The sequence below is a fragment of the Agelaius phoeniceus genome, chromosome 24 (assembly GCF_051311805.1).
Source record: "Agelaius phoeniceus isolate bAgePho1 chromosome 24, bAgePho1.hap1, whole genome shotgun sequence".
NCBI classification, from domain to species: domain Eukaryota; kingdom Metazoa; phylum Chordata; class Aves; order Passeriformes; family Icteridae; genus Agelaius; species Agelaius phoeniceus.
Genome location: NC_135288.1, coordinates 2,904,607 through 2,918,079, shown reverse-complemented (window position 1 = coordinate 2,918,079; position 13,473 = coordinate 2,904,607). Strand labels below are relative to the sequence as shown.

General features: G+C 63.3%; 1 protein-coding gene across 4 annotated transcripts; it reads left to right on the top strand.

Moving 5' to 3' along the window:
- Window positions 1-41: 41 nt before the first annotated feature.
- On the top strand, window positions 42-12,957 carry PHC2 (polyhomeotic homolog 2). 4 transcript variants are annotated; one of them, XM_077190388.1, is made up of 15 exons: window positions 42-249; window positions 3,114-3,299; window positions 3,381-3,527; window positions 3,599-3,676; window positions 3,764-3,925; window positions 4,476-4,580; window positions 4,649-4,862; window positions 5,328-5,659; window positions 6,643-6,802; window positions 8,179-8,372; window positions 9,875-10,006; window positions 10,093-10,226; window positions 10,856-10,997; window positions 11,487-11,772; window positions 12,191-12,957. In XM_077190388.1, the coding sequence occupies exons 2-15, from the start codon at window positions 3,156-3,158 to the stop codon at window positions 12,343-12,345; spliced, it is 2,385 nt and encodes a 794-aa protein (XP_077046503.1). In that variant the 5' UTR covers window positions 42-249; window positions 3,114-3,155; the 3' UTR covers window positions 12,346-12,957. The 4 variants fall into 4 exon arrangements, with proteins under 4 accessions (XP_077046503.1, XP_077046502.1, XP_054503684.2 ...); XM_077190387.1 differs by having other exon boundaries at window positions 3,369-3,527; XM_054647709.2 differs by having other exon boundaries at window positions 43-249; window positions 3,369-3,527; window positions 9,875-10,004; window positions 10,112-10,226; window positions 12,191-12,956.
- Window positions 12,958-13,473: the final 516 nt, after the last annotated feature.

Below are 13,473 nucleotides of genomic sequence, written 5' to 3'. Positions count from 1 at the left end.
GGGGCACGCGGGGCGGGCGGGGCGGCGATTGGCCGGGCGGCGCCACGTGACGCGCGCAGGAATGCAAATGAGCGATGGCCTCGCGCCGCCGCCGCGCCGCCGCCTGAGGGAGGGAGGAGGGAGCGGGCCCGGCCCGGCCCCGCCGGGACCCCCGGGACCCCCGCAACCCCCGCTCCGGGACCCCCCGGCGCCCCCCGGGCCATGGCACAGCCCGCCCGCCGCCTCCGCCTCGCCCGGCCCGGCCCGCAGGTACCGCGCGTGCCGCCGCTACCGGGCCCCGGCGGCTTTGTCTGGGCCGGGGGGTGGGGGGGGGGGCGGCTGAGGGGAGGGGGGGGCCGCGCATGCGCACCCGCCGTGCCTCAGTTTCCCCACCTGGGGCCGTGGCCCCCGCCGCTCCCCGCCTCTCGTGGAGCCCCCATTTCCCACCCCATCCGTGTCTCCCCTCCTTCCCTTTCTCCTGAGCCCCCTCCTCTGGTTCTGGACTCCCTTGTTATTATTATTACTGCTATTATTGCCCACCGCCCACCATCATATTCCAGTGCCCCCCAGTGTTATCTCTGGCCCCCTATACTATATCTGACCCCCTTGTCTTCTATCCCACCCCTTGTCATCATATCCCACTCCCCATCTTTTCTGATTTTGCACCGTTAGTATTATTCCCACCCCCCACCATCATGTTCCAGTCCCTGCTGTTTTATCTGACTCCCCTTTTATTAAATCTGGCCCTCTCTTTTCCTTTCTATCCCACCCCACTAGTGTTTTCCATCCCTCACCAGGCTCTTGCATCCCCTCTCTTATTCTGCACCTCTTTATCATTCCCTATGTCATATCCTGCTGCTCCCCATCCTGCACCCCTTTATTATTATTTTTGTCCACCCCAATCATATTCTTGCTGTTACCTCTGACCCCCTATATTGTATCTGCCCTCCCAGTGTAATATCTGACCTCCCTCACTTCTATCCAACCCTGTCATTTGTGTTTTCCCCTCTTTCCCATTATTTTCCACCCTCTCCTCTGCTTTTGCTTCCTCTTATTATTATTCCCACCCCACCATCATTTTCCAATCCCTACTCTCTGACCCCTCTCTTTTCTATCCCAACTTCCCACCAGATCCCACCCTTCACCAGCACCTTGCATCCCCCCTTATTCTGAACCCCCATATTATTCCCTCTGTATTGCTCCATGCTGCTGCTTACTGTCCCATCTTCCCCCTCTAGATCCCATATTGCCCCCACAACCTATCTGTGTCCCCATCCCATCCCACTCCTCCAGGATTTCCCTACCCCCTCATCATTTGCCACCCCCATTTTGGGCTCAGCTCAGGGAATTCCAGCTCTTCCTGTCCTGGCTGTGGGACCCCGCATGTTCCCCCACCCCAGTGGGTCCCAGCACTACTCAAAATCTTGCTTTTTTTTGTTATTTTGGGTGGGTGGAATGGTTTGGAGGTTTGACCTCTGGGTCAAAAGTGAGCTGTCCCCATCTGACACCCCAAATTCCCTGGTGGGGTTTGGTGTGGGTGAGGACAGGCTTGGACCCACAGTGGGTGGGAGCTGTGGGGGGCTTTGCCCACCCCTGGGGGGTTGACTCCAGATGGGCCTGGTGTGATCCCTCTGTGTCAGTGACCCCGTGTCACCTTGATGCCACCAGAGCAGGAAATCCAGGTCTGTGGCTGTTGGGTGGGAAAAGGGTTCCTAAAGCCCCTGCAGCTGATGGTGAACGTGCCCTGGATGCAGACCCGAGGGTGGGCAGTGTCACAGGCCACATGCACTGCCACAGCCGTGGACACGTGGCTGTCCCACCCTGTGCTCTGCCACAGTGGCATCTCAGGGGACAAAGCCCCGTGGGCTGCACGAGGCCAGGACATCACTGCTGCCACATCGCTCCTGTGCCAGGCTGGGATGGCCTGTGGGGCCCTGCTCTGGCATGGTGACCAAGGCCACCCTCAGTGCCTTCTGTCCATAGTCTCCAGTGTCCCACACTGTTGTCCCTGGTCCCGCTGTGGTGGCACTGCAGGGGCTGTCAGGTGACACGGGTGGAGTGTGGTGGCCATGGGTGGCTGTCGGTGACCATGGAGTGGCTGTGGTGACAGAGGTGCCACCCACAACCCCCCCTCTCTGGCCCCCACAGCACTGTCCCCATCCTCCTCCTGTTCTGTCATGCTGTCTGTCCCCCTCCTGCCATCCATTCATCACTCTTCCTCCTTCCATCTGCCTTTCCCCTCATCCATTTCCTCTGTCCATTCTTCCCTGCATCCCTCTCCAGTGTCCATCCAGCCTTTCTTCCATCCCTTCCTCCCTTTTGTGTCTTTTCATCTGTCCATACTTCCTCCCTCCTGTCTGCTCTGTTCTTCCCTCCATCCCTTGGTCCCTCACTTTCCTGCTTTTTTTCAGCATTTCCTTCTATCCTTGCATCCTTTGCTCATTCTGTCCATCTTTCTGTCCATCCATCATTCCTTCCTTCCGTTCTTAGAGCCATCATTCCTTCTGTCTGTCATTTATTCTGTCCTCTTGTCCATCCTTCCATCCTTGACCTCTCCTTCCTTTTGTCTTTCCTGTCCCTCTTGTCTCTTCTTCCTTACTTCTATCTGTCCTTATGTCCATCCTCCTTCCTCCCCTCCATTTTCCTTTCTGCCCATCCATCATTCCATTTGTCCATCCCTTTCCTTCTCCTGTTTGTCATTCTCTCTTGCCTTCCATCCTTCATCCCTTTCCTGCTTCTACCCTTTCCCAGTTCCATAACTCCCTTGGTTTCTCTCTTTCTTTCCTCTCCTTCCTTCATTTCCTTCTCTCCATCCGTCTCTTTCCTACTGTCCTCCGTTCCTCATTTCCTTTTGTCTGTCTGTCCTTTCATCCCTCTCTTCCTCCATTCCATCCTTCTGTCCATCCCTACCTCCTCACCGCCATCTCTCTGCCTTCCAGCCTTCCTCCTGTCCTTTCCTTCCCTCTGTCCATGCTCCCTTTCCCCATTTTCCCTGGGGCACTGACCCCAGTTTAGCAGAGGCGGATGAGCCACAGGGTCTCCCATCATTCTTCCTCTACCCCACCTTCCTCCTCCTCTGTGCTTCCAGCACCCAGGCACGATGGATCCCCCCTCACTGTGTTCCTCCTCCGCAGCTCTAGTCTGACCCTCTTCCACCATCCCGGCCCGGCCCCGCCATGGAGAATGAGCAGCTCCCGGCCCCAGCTCCCGCCAGCAGCGCCGGCGGCACGGCCCCAGCGCCCGCCAGCAGCGCGGCCACGCGCCCGCCCGGGCCCCAGATCTCTGTCTACAGCGGCATCCCCGACCGCCAGACCGTGCAGGTACGGGGCTGGGGGCACCCGGGGGTTGGGGGCCAGCGGGGGGGTCGTGGCCACATTTCCTCCCCAAAGGTGATCCAGCAGGCGCTGCACCGGCAGCCCAACACGGCGGCGCAGTACCTGCAGCAGATGTACGCGGCTCAGCAGCAGCACCTCATGCTGCAGACGGCTGCCCTCCAGCAGCAGCACCTCACCAGCGCCCAGCTGCAGAGCCTGGCCGCCGTGCAGCAGGTACGGGCACCCCGCGGGCACGGGGGGTGGCTCGGGGCTGGCACGGTCCTCACCCACGGCTCTCCCCCAAGGCAAGCCTGGCGGCGAACCGGCAAAGCAGCTCCTCGGGGGGCAACGGCACCCAGCCCGCCCCGGCACAGCAGCCCACGGTGAGTCCCTCAGCCTCCGGGCACCCACCCGCCCGCCCGTGCCCGCCCGTGCCAGCGCCCCGACCTTGTCCTGGTGCCCCGTTCCAGATCAACCTGGCGACGTCGCCGGCGGCGGCGCAGCTGCTGAACCGGGCACAGAGCGTGGGGCCCGGCGCATCGGGCATCGCTCAGCAGGCCGTGCTGCTGGGCAACACTGCCTCGCCCGCCCTCACCGCCAGCCAGGCCCAGATGTACCTGCGGGCACAGATGGTAAGGGTGGGGCTGGGCCCAGGACCATTGGGGTGCCCACCATCCTGTTGTGGGCTGATGGGACCCACCAAGTGCCCATGGCCATCCTATGACACTGTAGGGGTGCTCATTGCTCTGTGTGGCATGCCTGGGACCCATGGGGAATCCACAGGGTGTTCAGAGTCTATGGGGTGCCCCCCACCCTCCTGGGGGTCCGAGGACCCCACAGGGTGCCTGTCACCCTGCTGTGAGGTGTGTAGACCTCGTGAGGTGCCTTCACTCAGCTGAGGGAGCCTGGCCCCCATATAGGGTGAACCCCATCCCACTGGGATGCCCAGACCCCACAGGGCACCCAGAGCTCTGTTGGGGGTACCCAAGCAGGTGCTCTTTGCCTTTGGGGGGGCGTTGGGACCCTCTAGGGTGCCCTCCCCCACAGTGGGCGTGCCTGTTCCTACCCTACATAGATAGAGAGATACCCATGTGCCACCCTGTAGGGACACAGAGGAGGGACACACACAGGGTGTGCCACCCCTGACATGGTGAGCCGTGCACCCACTCTCCCTGTCCCCAGCTCATCTTCACACCCACGGGCCCCGTCAGCGCTGTCCGGCCCGAGAGCCCCGCGCCGGCCCCTCCGCCGGCCCCGCCACCTGCCCCACCACCCACCACCCCTCAGGTGAGTGTCCCCACCCCTGCCAGCCCCCCGCAATCTGCCCCGGCACCCCTGACCCGCTGCCGTTGCAGGTGCACAGCCTGGCCCTGCGCCCTGCCGGCCCCCACCTCCCTGCCCTGGCCATGAAGCCCCCCGGGGGTGCCCCTCCCCGGGCTGGCCCCCCCCGGGGGCCCCCGCCCGACCCCCCCGCCGAGCACCTCAAAAAGGCCGAGGGGCACGAGGGCCGCGCCCATGCCCTGGCCCGCACCACCGCCCCCGCTGCCACCCACCCGCTCATCACCCCAGGTAAGGGGCTGCTCCGGGGGGGGACACCCCTGGGTGCTGGGGAGTCACGGGCTGTTCACTCTGAAACCAGTGATGGCCCACACTGGTGTGTCCTGCAGCTGTCACCTGCCTCTGTTTGGGACCTTGTGGGTCCGTCCCCTCACTGGGCCCTGCTCGGGAGGGTCTCAGCACCCATGGGATCCCAGGGTCCTGTGGGGTGCAGGGGGCTGGGGCAGTGAGGGTGTGAGCCAGGGGACTCTGTGGAGTGCTGGAGCCTGGGGTGCTGCACTGGCATGGCTCCCAAAATTGGAGACCCCCCCCCCCAGTGCAGCTTCCCACATCAGCAGCAGGAGCTGGCAGAGCTGATTGTCCGAGGGCACCAGAGGGAACAGACACAGAGTGAGCAGCAGTCTCCTGGGGGTGGGTCCCGTGGGCTGAGGTGCTGGTGCTCAGGGGGGATCTCTGTCCCCATTGCTGTCCCCACAGCCTACGCCCCGCTGCAGCCCCCCCAGTTCCTGCAGCAGCCGCCGAAGCCGATGCAGCCGCAGCAGCAGCAGCAGCAGCAGTTCGTCATCCAGCAGCAGCAGCAGCAGCTGGGCCCCCGTGGGCAGCCCCCCTCGGGCCCCCCCAGCACCCCCCAGCTCCAGCCCCTGCCCTCTGCCAGCCCCGGCCCGGGCCCCCAGCCCAAAGCAGGGGTCCCACAGGGAGCAGGGGGCGAGGGCGGCCCCCCCAACGGGCACCCCGGCTGCCACGCTGCCCCCCGCAAGTTCCAGCACGCCTCGGCTGTCATCCTGCAGCTGCAGCCCGCCGGCCCCACGGTGAGGGGCCCCCACACCTCCCCACAAACCTTCAGCAGGAGGGGCCCCCACACCTCCCCCAAAGCCTCCCCCCAAACCCTCACAGTGAGGGGCCCCCAAGCCCCTCGGTGGGAGGAGGGAAAGAGGAATGGGGGCACTGGAGTGGGAGTGGGGGATGCGGGGGAGTCAGTTGTGTGCACACGCGCGTGGGTGTGCAAGTGCACAGTCCCTGCACACGGGTGTGTGCGTGTGTGGTCCTGAGCTGTGCATGGGGGCCCAGCTGTCACATCAGTGTGCAGGTGTACAGGTGTGCACGCTCAGGCCCCGCTGCATGTGCGTACCTGCTCCATGCACACCTGTGCACGGGATTGCCCCATCCATGGCACTTTCATGGCTGTGTGTGCCTGGTCCTGTGACATGGGGAGCATGTGGCTGATCCGTGTGTGTGTGCATGTGTTTGAGCTCGTATGTCTGACCGTGCATGTGTGTCCTGGACCCACACAAGTGTGTGTGTGTGCACAGCTTTGCCAGATGCACGCACATGCATGTGTGTATATGTGCATGTGTCTGCTCCCCGCATGTGTGTGCACACTCAGCTCCATGCACATGAGTGCAGACATGCTTGCCTGGCCCATGTGTGTGCACCTGTGCTTGACCCATGTGTGTCTGGCCTGTGCATGTGTGTGACACTCATGCCAGCCCTGTGCACGTGTGTGTTTGTGGGATGTGTACAGGCTCCTTGCACACATGTGCGTGCCAGATCAGGTGTGTCTGGACACGCATGCCCATCTGTGACACACGTGTGTGCATGTGCATGCCCACTCCAGGCACATGCTTGTGTGTGACCCATGCACGGGTGTGCACACTCCAGTCGTGCAGGTGCATGTCCCTGTGCCACCCGCACACGCACCTGCCCCGCGCCCTGCACGTGCGTGTGCACACTTTACCCCTGCCCATGTGTGTGCACACCTGACCCTGCCCCACACGTGTCCCTGCCACCACAGCCGTCCCTCGGGGTCCCCGAGGGCGCCCGCCGGGACCCGCTGCCCGTGCCGAGGAGCGCCGAGAGCCCGCCTGCCGCCCCGCCGCAGCCCCCCGCCCTGTCGCCGCCCGCCGCCCCCCCGGGCCCCGACACCCCCGAGGGCGAGCGGCCCCTCACGCACGGTAAGCGCCCGCCCCGCTCCCACAGGCACCCACTCGCGGGGTGCTGCACCCCAAGCAAGCCCTGATGCAGCAGGGGCCGGTGAGGCCGGGCAGCGCTGCGGGAGCGAGGGCAGCGCTGAGGGGAGCGAGGGCAGCGCTGAGGGGAGCTCGCTCAGCCCTGGGCTGCGGGCCGGGTGCGGCTCCCGCCGCTGCCGCTAGGGGGGGCACGCACGCCTCCCTGACGCACGGAGGGCACCCGAGGGGCGGGCCCGTGACCACGCCCCTTTCTGTAGGCGCGGTTGTGGCGCGCGTGCAGAGGAGGCGTGGCCACATCTGGAGACTCCGCCCCGGCTGTGTGGGGGTGCAACCGGGTGGGGGCGTGGCCACGCCTGTGCAGTCACGCCCCTTGTGGAGCGAGGCTCCGCCCCCGATGGCGGGGGCGCGGGAGGCGGGGCCTTGTTGAGGAGGGCGTGTCCGAGGCTCTGGGCGCGCGCGGCGGCAGCACCCGCCAATGGGCGCGCGGGGGCGTGTCCGCGGCAGGCCCCGCCCCCGCCGCCGCCTTTGTCCCCGCTCGGCCCTGGCCCCGCTCCCGGCGCCGCTCCCGCCGCAGCCCCGGCCCGGGCCCCCCGCCATGGCCCCCCCGACCCCCTGAGCGCCCGGTGAGTGAGCGCCGACCGCAGCGGCCAGGCCCGGCCCGGGGCGGCGGCGGCGGCGGCTCTGACCTCACTTCCGCATCCGCCCCCGGCCCCGGTCCGGCCCCGCGGCCCGGGCGAGGGAGGGGCGGGGGCAGCGGGAGCCTCCGCCGCCGCCGGACAAAGGTGATGGGGGTGCCGGGGCCTGCGCGGCCCGAGGCGGCCTGGAGAGGAGCGGGGTCGGGGTGGGCTGGGCCGGGGCCCGCGGGCCCCGCGGGGCTGTGCTGGGGCTTTGCCGAGTGCGCTGGGGCTCGCTGGGATCTCACGGGCGCAGATCGGGCCCTGCCGCGGCGGTACCGGGATGTGCCGCGGCCTGAGGGGGTGGTTCGGGCCTCTCCGGGGCCGCACTGGGCCGTGCTGGGGCAGATCGGCGCTTTCCGGGTTGGATCGAGCCCTGTTGGGGCCTTTCTGGGGCAGATCGGGGCTTTCCGCCGTACACGGAGCCCCGCCGGGGCAGACGCGGCCTTGCCGGTGCCTCACAGCGCCGCGCCGGGGCTGTCCCGCTCCCCCTGCGCTCTGCGGCTGTGTCCCGACTTCTCCGCGTATTTTGGGGGCCTTTTCCCCCCTTTGGCACCCCCCGGGGCCGGCTGGGCGGCGCTGGGAGCGGCAGCAGCTGCTCCCCGTTCCAGCTGTATGGAAATCGCGGCCCCGCGTCAGCGCGGCGTCAGCGCCCGCCCCTCACCGCGTGTGCCCCGCTGTCCCCAGAGCCCCCCGAGCGCCTCCATGCGCAGCCCCGCATTCCCGGGATGACCTCGGGCTCCGGCAGCGCTGCCGCCACCGTCGCCGGCGCCGCCCCCCACAATGGTGAGAACAAACCGCCCCAGGCCATCGTGAAACCCCAGATCCTCACGCACGTCATCGAGGGCTTCGTCATCCAGGAGGGCGCCGAGCCCTTCCCGGTAACGTATCCCGCTCTGCTGGGGCTGGGCTCGGGGGGAACGGGGGGCACGGTCAGGCGTGAACCCCCAAATCCATCCCCTGCTTCGTCATCCGGGAAGGGGCTGAGCTGCTCCCGGTGCTCCCTGTGGGTTTATCCCGTTACCGGGTGTTTTGTCAGTCGGGAAGGGGCTGAGCCCTTCCCGGTAATGGATCCCAATGTCCCTGCCCTTGTTGCTGAATTTGGGCGGTTGGGAGTGGAGCACCCACCATCGTGAAGCCCCAAATCCTCACCCGTTTCATCGAGGACGTCATCCAGGAAGGGGCAGAACCATTCCCAGTAATGTATATCTCTCTCTGCATCCTTATTCCTGAATTTAGGATCATTCCCACTAATGTTTATCTCTCTCTGCATCCTTATCCCTGAATTTGGGGGTTTTGGGAATGGCGCATCCAAACAATCATCACCCCCCCACTCCCCCAAATCCTCCACCCATGTGTTGAGGGCTTCATGACTGAGAAAAGGGCAAAAATGTTCCTGGTGTGATATCTCCCCCTCCCTATCCCCTCTTTCTGGGACAGAGGGATGTTGGGAATGGGCATCCAGGCCTTTGTGAACCCCCAAATCTTCCCCCACGTTATTGAGTTTTTCATCATTCAGGAAGGGGCTGAGCTGTTCTGGTAACGTATCCACCCATCCATATCCTTATCCCTGGATCTGTGTGTGTGTGACAGGGGGGCTTCTGGATTTGGGGGGTTGGGAATGAGGCACCCAGACAATTGTGAGCCCCCAGGTGTTACACACGTTATTCTGTAATTCATTGTCCAGGAAGGGGCAGAACCATTCCTGGTGATGCTTTCCCCTCTCCCTGTCCTTGCTTCTGGGTTTGGGGGCTTGGGAATGGGGCAACCACACCACTGTGAATCCCCAAATCTTCACATCTGTGAGTTCCTTATTGTGCAGGGAAGGGGCTGAGCCATTCCCAGTAATGTATCCCCCTCCACCTGTCCTTGTTCCTGGATGTGGGAAATTGGGGAGAGGGCTCCTGCATTTGGGGGGCTGGGAATGGGATGCCCAGACAATCATGAGCCTCCACATCCTCACCCATCTTACTGAGCATTTCCATCATCTGGGAAGAGACAGAGCTGTTCCAGTAACATACCTGATCTCCTTCCTGGAGCTGAGGGGTTGGGAAAGTGGGGGTGGGATTGGGTCACTTTGACAATGATGAACCCCCAAACCCTTGCCTGTGTTACTGAGCACTTCAGCAGCCAGGAAGGGATAGAATCATTCCTGGTAACGTACCCTCCTCCCCTTATCCTTGCTCCTGGATTCGAGGGGTCAGGATTGGGTCACTCCAAGAATATCTGGACCCCAAATCCCCGCCCTTGTCACCACCTGCCCCCAGGGAGGTGCAGAGCTGGTAACATCCCCGTGGGTGTGAGGGTTGGGATGGGCCCTGGCAGCCCCGTGGGCACGCCCAGGGGTCGCTGGGGCACAGGTGCAGCTGGGTGTGTTGCACAGGTGGGCCGCTCCTCGCTGCTGGTGGGGGCCCTGCACAAGCAGTATGCACAGGAGCTGCTGCCAGACAAGCTCCCAGCACAGGACAACACCACCACCACCGACTCGGACATGGAGGAGCCGTACCTGCAAGGTAGCGCCCGGGCCCTGGGACCCCCCTGAGCCCCCCGGATCCCCCTGAGTGCCCCCCCGGCTGAGCTGGCTGGTTTCTCTCTCTGGGTGTCCCTCCACGCCCCCCAGAATCCAAAGAGGAGGGGAACCCCCCCAAGTTGAAGTGTGAGCTCTGTGGCCGCGTTGACTTCGCCTACAAGTTCAAGCGCTCCAAGCGCTTCTGCTCCATGGCCTGTGCCAAGAGGTAACCCCAAAATGCACCCAACCCCTCCTTGGTGTGGTAGAAATAACCCCAAAATCCACCCAGCCCCTCCATGCTGGGGTAGAGGTAACCCCAAAATCCACCCAGCCCCTCCTTGATAGGATAGAGGTAACCCCAAAACCCACCCATCCCTCCATGGCAGGGTAGAGGTAACCCCTAAAACCCACCCAACCCCTCCTTGCTGTGTAGAGGTAGCCCCAAAACCCACCCAACCCCTCCACGGTAGGGTAGAGGTGACCCCAAAATCCACACAAGCCCCTCCACAGCTGGATAGAGGTAGCCCCAAAATCCATTCAAGCAGGGTAGAGGCAACCCCAAAACCCACCTGACAGAGCAGATATAACACCAAAACCCATTTGGACCCTCTTCAGTGGAGTAGAGGTACCCCAAAACCCACTTGGCAAGAGTAGAGGTAGCCCCAGAAATCACCTGCCAGGGTAAAGGTAACCTGAAAATCCCTTCAGCATGGGAGGGGTAACCCCAAAATCTGCCTGCTTGGGGTTGGGGTAACCCCAAAACCCACCCTTCCCCTCTTGTTTGGTGGGGTAGAGGTATCCCCAAAGTTCCCCCAGTGCAGTGGGGACCCCTCTGTGACCCGTGGCTCTGTGCAGGTACAACGTGGGCTGCACCAAGAGGGTGGGGCTGTTCCACCCCGATCGCAGCAAACTCCAGAAACCGGGAGGGCCCCCCCACGGGCGGCGCCGCAGCTGCAAAGGGACCCTGCCCCCCCTGAGCAAGGACAGCAAGAAACAGGTGAGGGGACACGGGGCGGGCACTGGGGACAGGGTTTGTCCCCAGCTGGGTTTGGCCTCGGGGCTGGGATTTGTTCCCAGATTTGGGAATGTGGGGCGGGCTCCAAGCCTTGGGTTTGTCCCTGACTTTGGGGGCACAGGGGGGGCACTGAGCACAGGATTTACCCCCAGTGATGGGGACACGGGGTGGGCACTGAGGCCAGGGTTTGGTCTCAAATGGGGGGACACGGGGTGGATGCCAAGCCTGGGGTGTGTCCCTGAATTTTGGGAGTGTGGGGTGGGCACTGAGGCTGGGGTTTGTCCCTGACTTTGGGGACACGGGGTGGGCACTGAGGCTGGGGTTTGTCCCTGAATTTGGGAACATGGGGTAGGCGCTGAGGCTGGGGTTTGTCCCTGAGTTTTGGTGACACGGGGCAGGTGCTGAGCCTGGGGTTTGTCCCTGAGTTTTGGTGACACGGGGCAGGTGCTGAGGCCAGCACTGCCCCCGCAGCCCCCGGGGTCTGTCCCAGCGGGGTCGGTGACGGCGTCCTTGCAGCTCAACCACAGCCAGGAGGATTCCAGCCGCTGCTCGGACAACTCCAGCTACGAGGAGCCGCTGTCGCCCATCTCCGCCAGCTCCTCCACATCGCGGCGCCGGCAGGGGGAGCGGGAGCTGGAGCTGCGGGACATGGAGCTGCCCGACCGCGACCTGCCCGGCCTCGGCCACCGCTTCCTGCCCAGCGAGCCCAGCAAGTGGAACGTGGAGGACGTTTACGAGTTCATCCGCTCGCTGCCAGGTGAGGAATGTCCTGGCATGGACAGGGAGATACCCGCAGATACCCAGCACTGTGGTGATCTACTCAAGGATAACCCCAAAATTGTGGTTTTGGGGAGAGATTTATTCACAGAGAACCCCATAGATATGTTTTTGAGTAGGATTTACACACAGATAATCCCATAAATATATTTTTGGGGGATGACTTACTCACAGATAACCCCATCAATATTTTTTGGGGGGATGGATTCTACTCACAAACCCATTAATATTTTGGGGGCAGCATGGGGACTTACAAATAAACCTCAAGGATAATTGGTGGAAGCCATTTACATGTAACACCCTAAATAAGATTTTTCAGGGCATTCAAGCACGGAGAAGCCCCTGAGTGTATTTTTGGGGTCTGTGAGAGGCTTTGCTGACGCTGCCCCTCCCCACAGGCTGCCAGGAGATCGCAGAGGAGTTCAGGACACAGGAGATCGACGGGCAGGCGCTGCTGCTGCTCAAGGAGGATCATCTCATGAGCACCATGAACATCAAGCTGGGCCCTGCCCTCAAGATCTACGCCCGCATCAACATGCTCAAGGACTCCTGAGGGGGGGGCACGGGACCCCACTCCCCCCACGGGACCCCTGACCCCCCCATGGCCCCGGGGAGGGGGTGAGGGGGGGGGAGACACTTGTGAGCACACCCCGCCCCCCCTGCCCCCCCGGGGGGTGTAAATAGCCCGTAGCTCTAGAGCCCCCCACACCCCCCCAGCTTTGGGGGGTCACCCCCCCTTCTGCAGCAGGGAGGGGGTCCCCACGTGTCCCCCCCATGTCCCCCCAGGTCAGCAGAGCCAAGCAGGACGGTTGCCTTAACGTGTGCTCCCTCCCCCGGCTGGGATTGGGGCCCCCAGGGAGGTTTGGACTCCCCCCAAAGGGGGTCAGGGAGAGGTGGGGGGCGCGGAGGAGGCGTCACCCCCCATTCACACACACCCCCCACACGCTGGGCTGGGTTTGGGGGCACCCAAGCAGAGGACAGTGGTGGGGGTCCCCCCCCCAGGCAGGTAAGGACCCCCCCACTCCCCCCTCAGCCAGCACGATCTTTTTAAGAAAAGAAAAGGAAAAAAAAAATGGAAAAAAACACATGGTCCCACCCCCCCTTTTCCTGTTTTTTGTTTTTGTTTTTAATAAACACTGAAAAAAAAAAACCAAACCTGGGACTTTCCCAGTTTTCTTCACTTCCCACCTCCAAATTTCTTCCCCCTGAAACTAAGGCAGGAACTCAGGGCTGTCTCCAAGTGCCACCAAGGGTGGTGGGACTTCCGTGGGCAGTGGGGACAGGGCTCATTCTGTGTGACCTGGGGCTCCCTCCTGCCCCCCAGCTGGAAGTGGGGACATCACTGTGGTGACAGTGGCACCCTCCACACCTCCAGGTGACCCCCAAGTCCCAGTGCTTAGGGGGACACAGGGTTCCCAGGTCGGGGAGGAGCAGAGGGGAGGTGGTGGCATGTCCCTGGAGATGTCCTGGGGCTGTGACACATCCTGGGAGCTGAGGGGCCTGGAGAGGGGGCCCTGGATGTAGCCCCTGTACTGAGGTGGCCCCAGAGCCGGTGGCTGTGACACGGCCATGGTGCAGTGTCCCCAAGCACTGATGTTGATAAGAGTGTCCCAAAAGCTGATAAGCACAGTGGTGAGGTGTCCCCAGAGCCGTGGCCACGGTGGTGACAGATCCTTGGAGC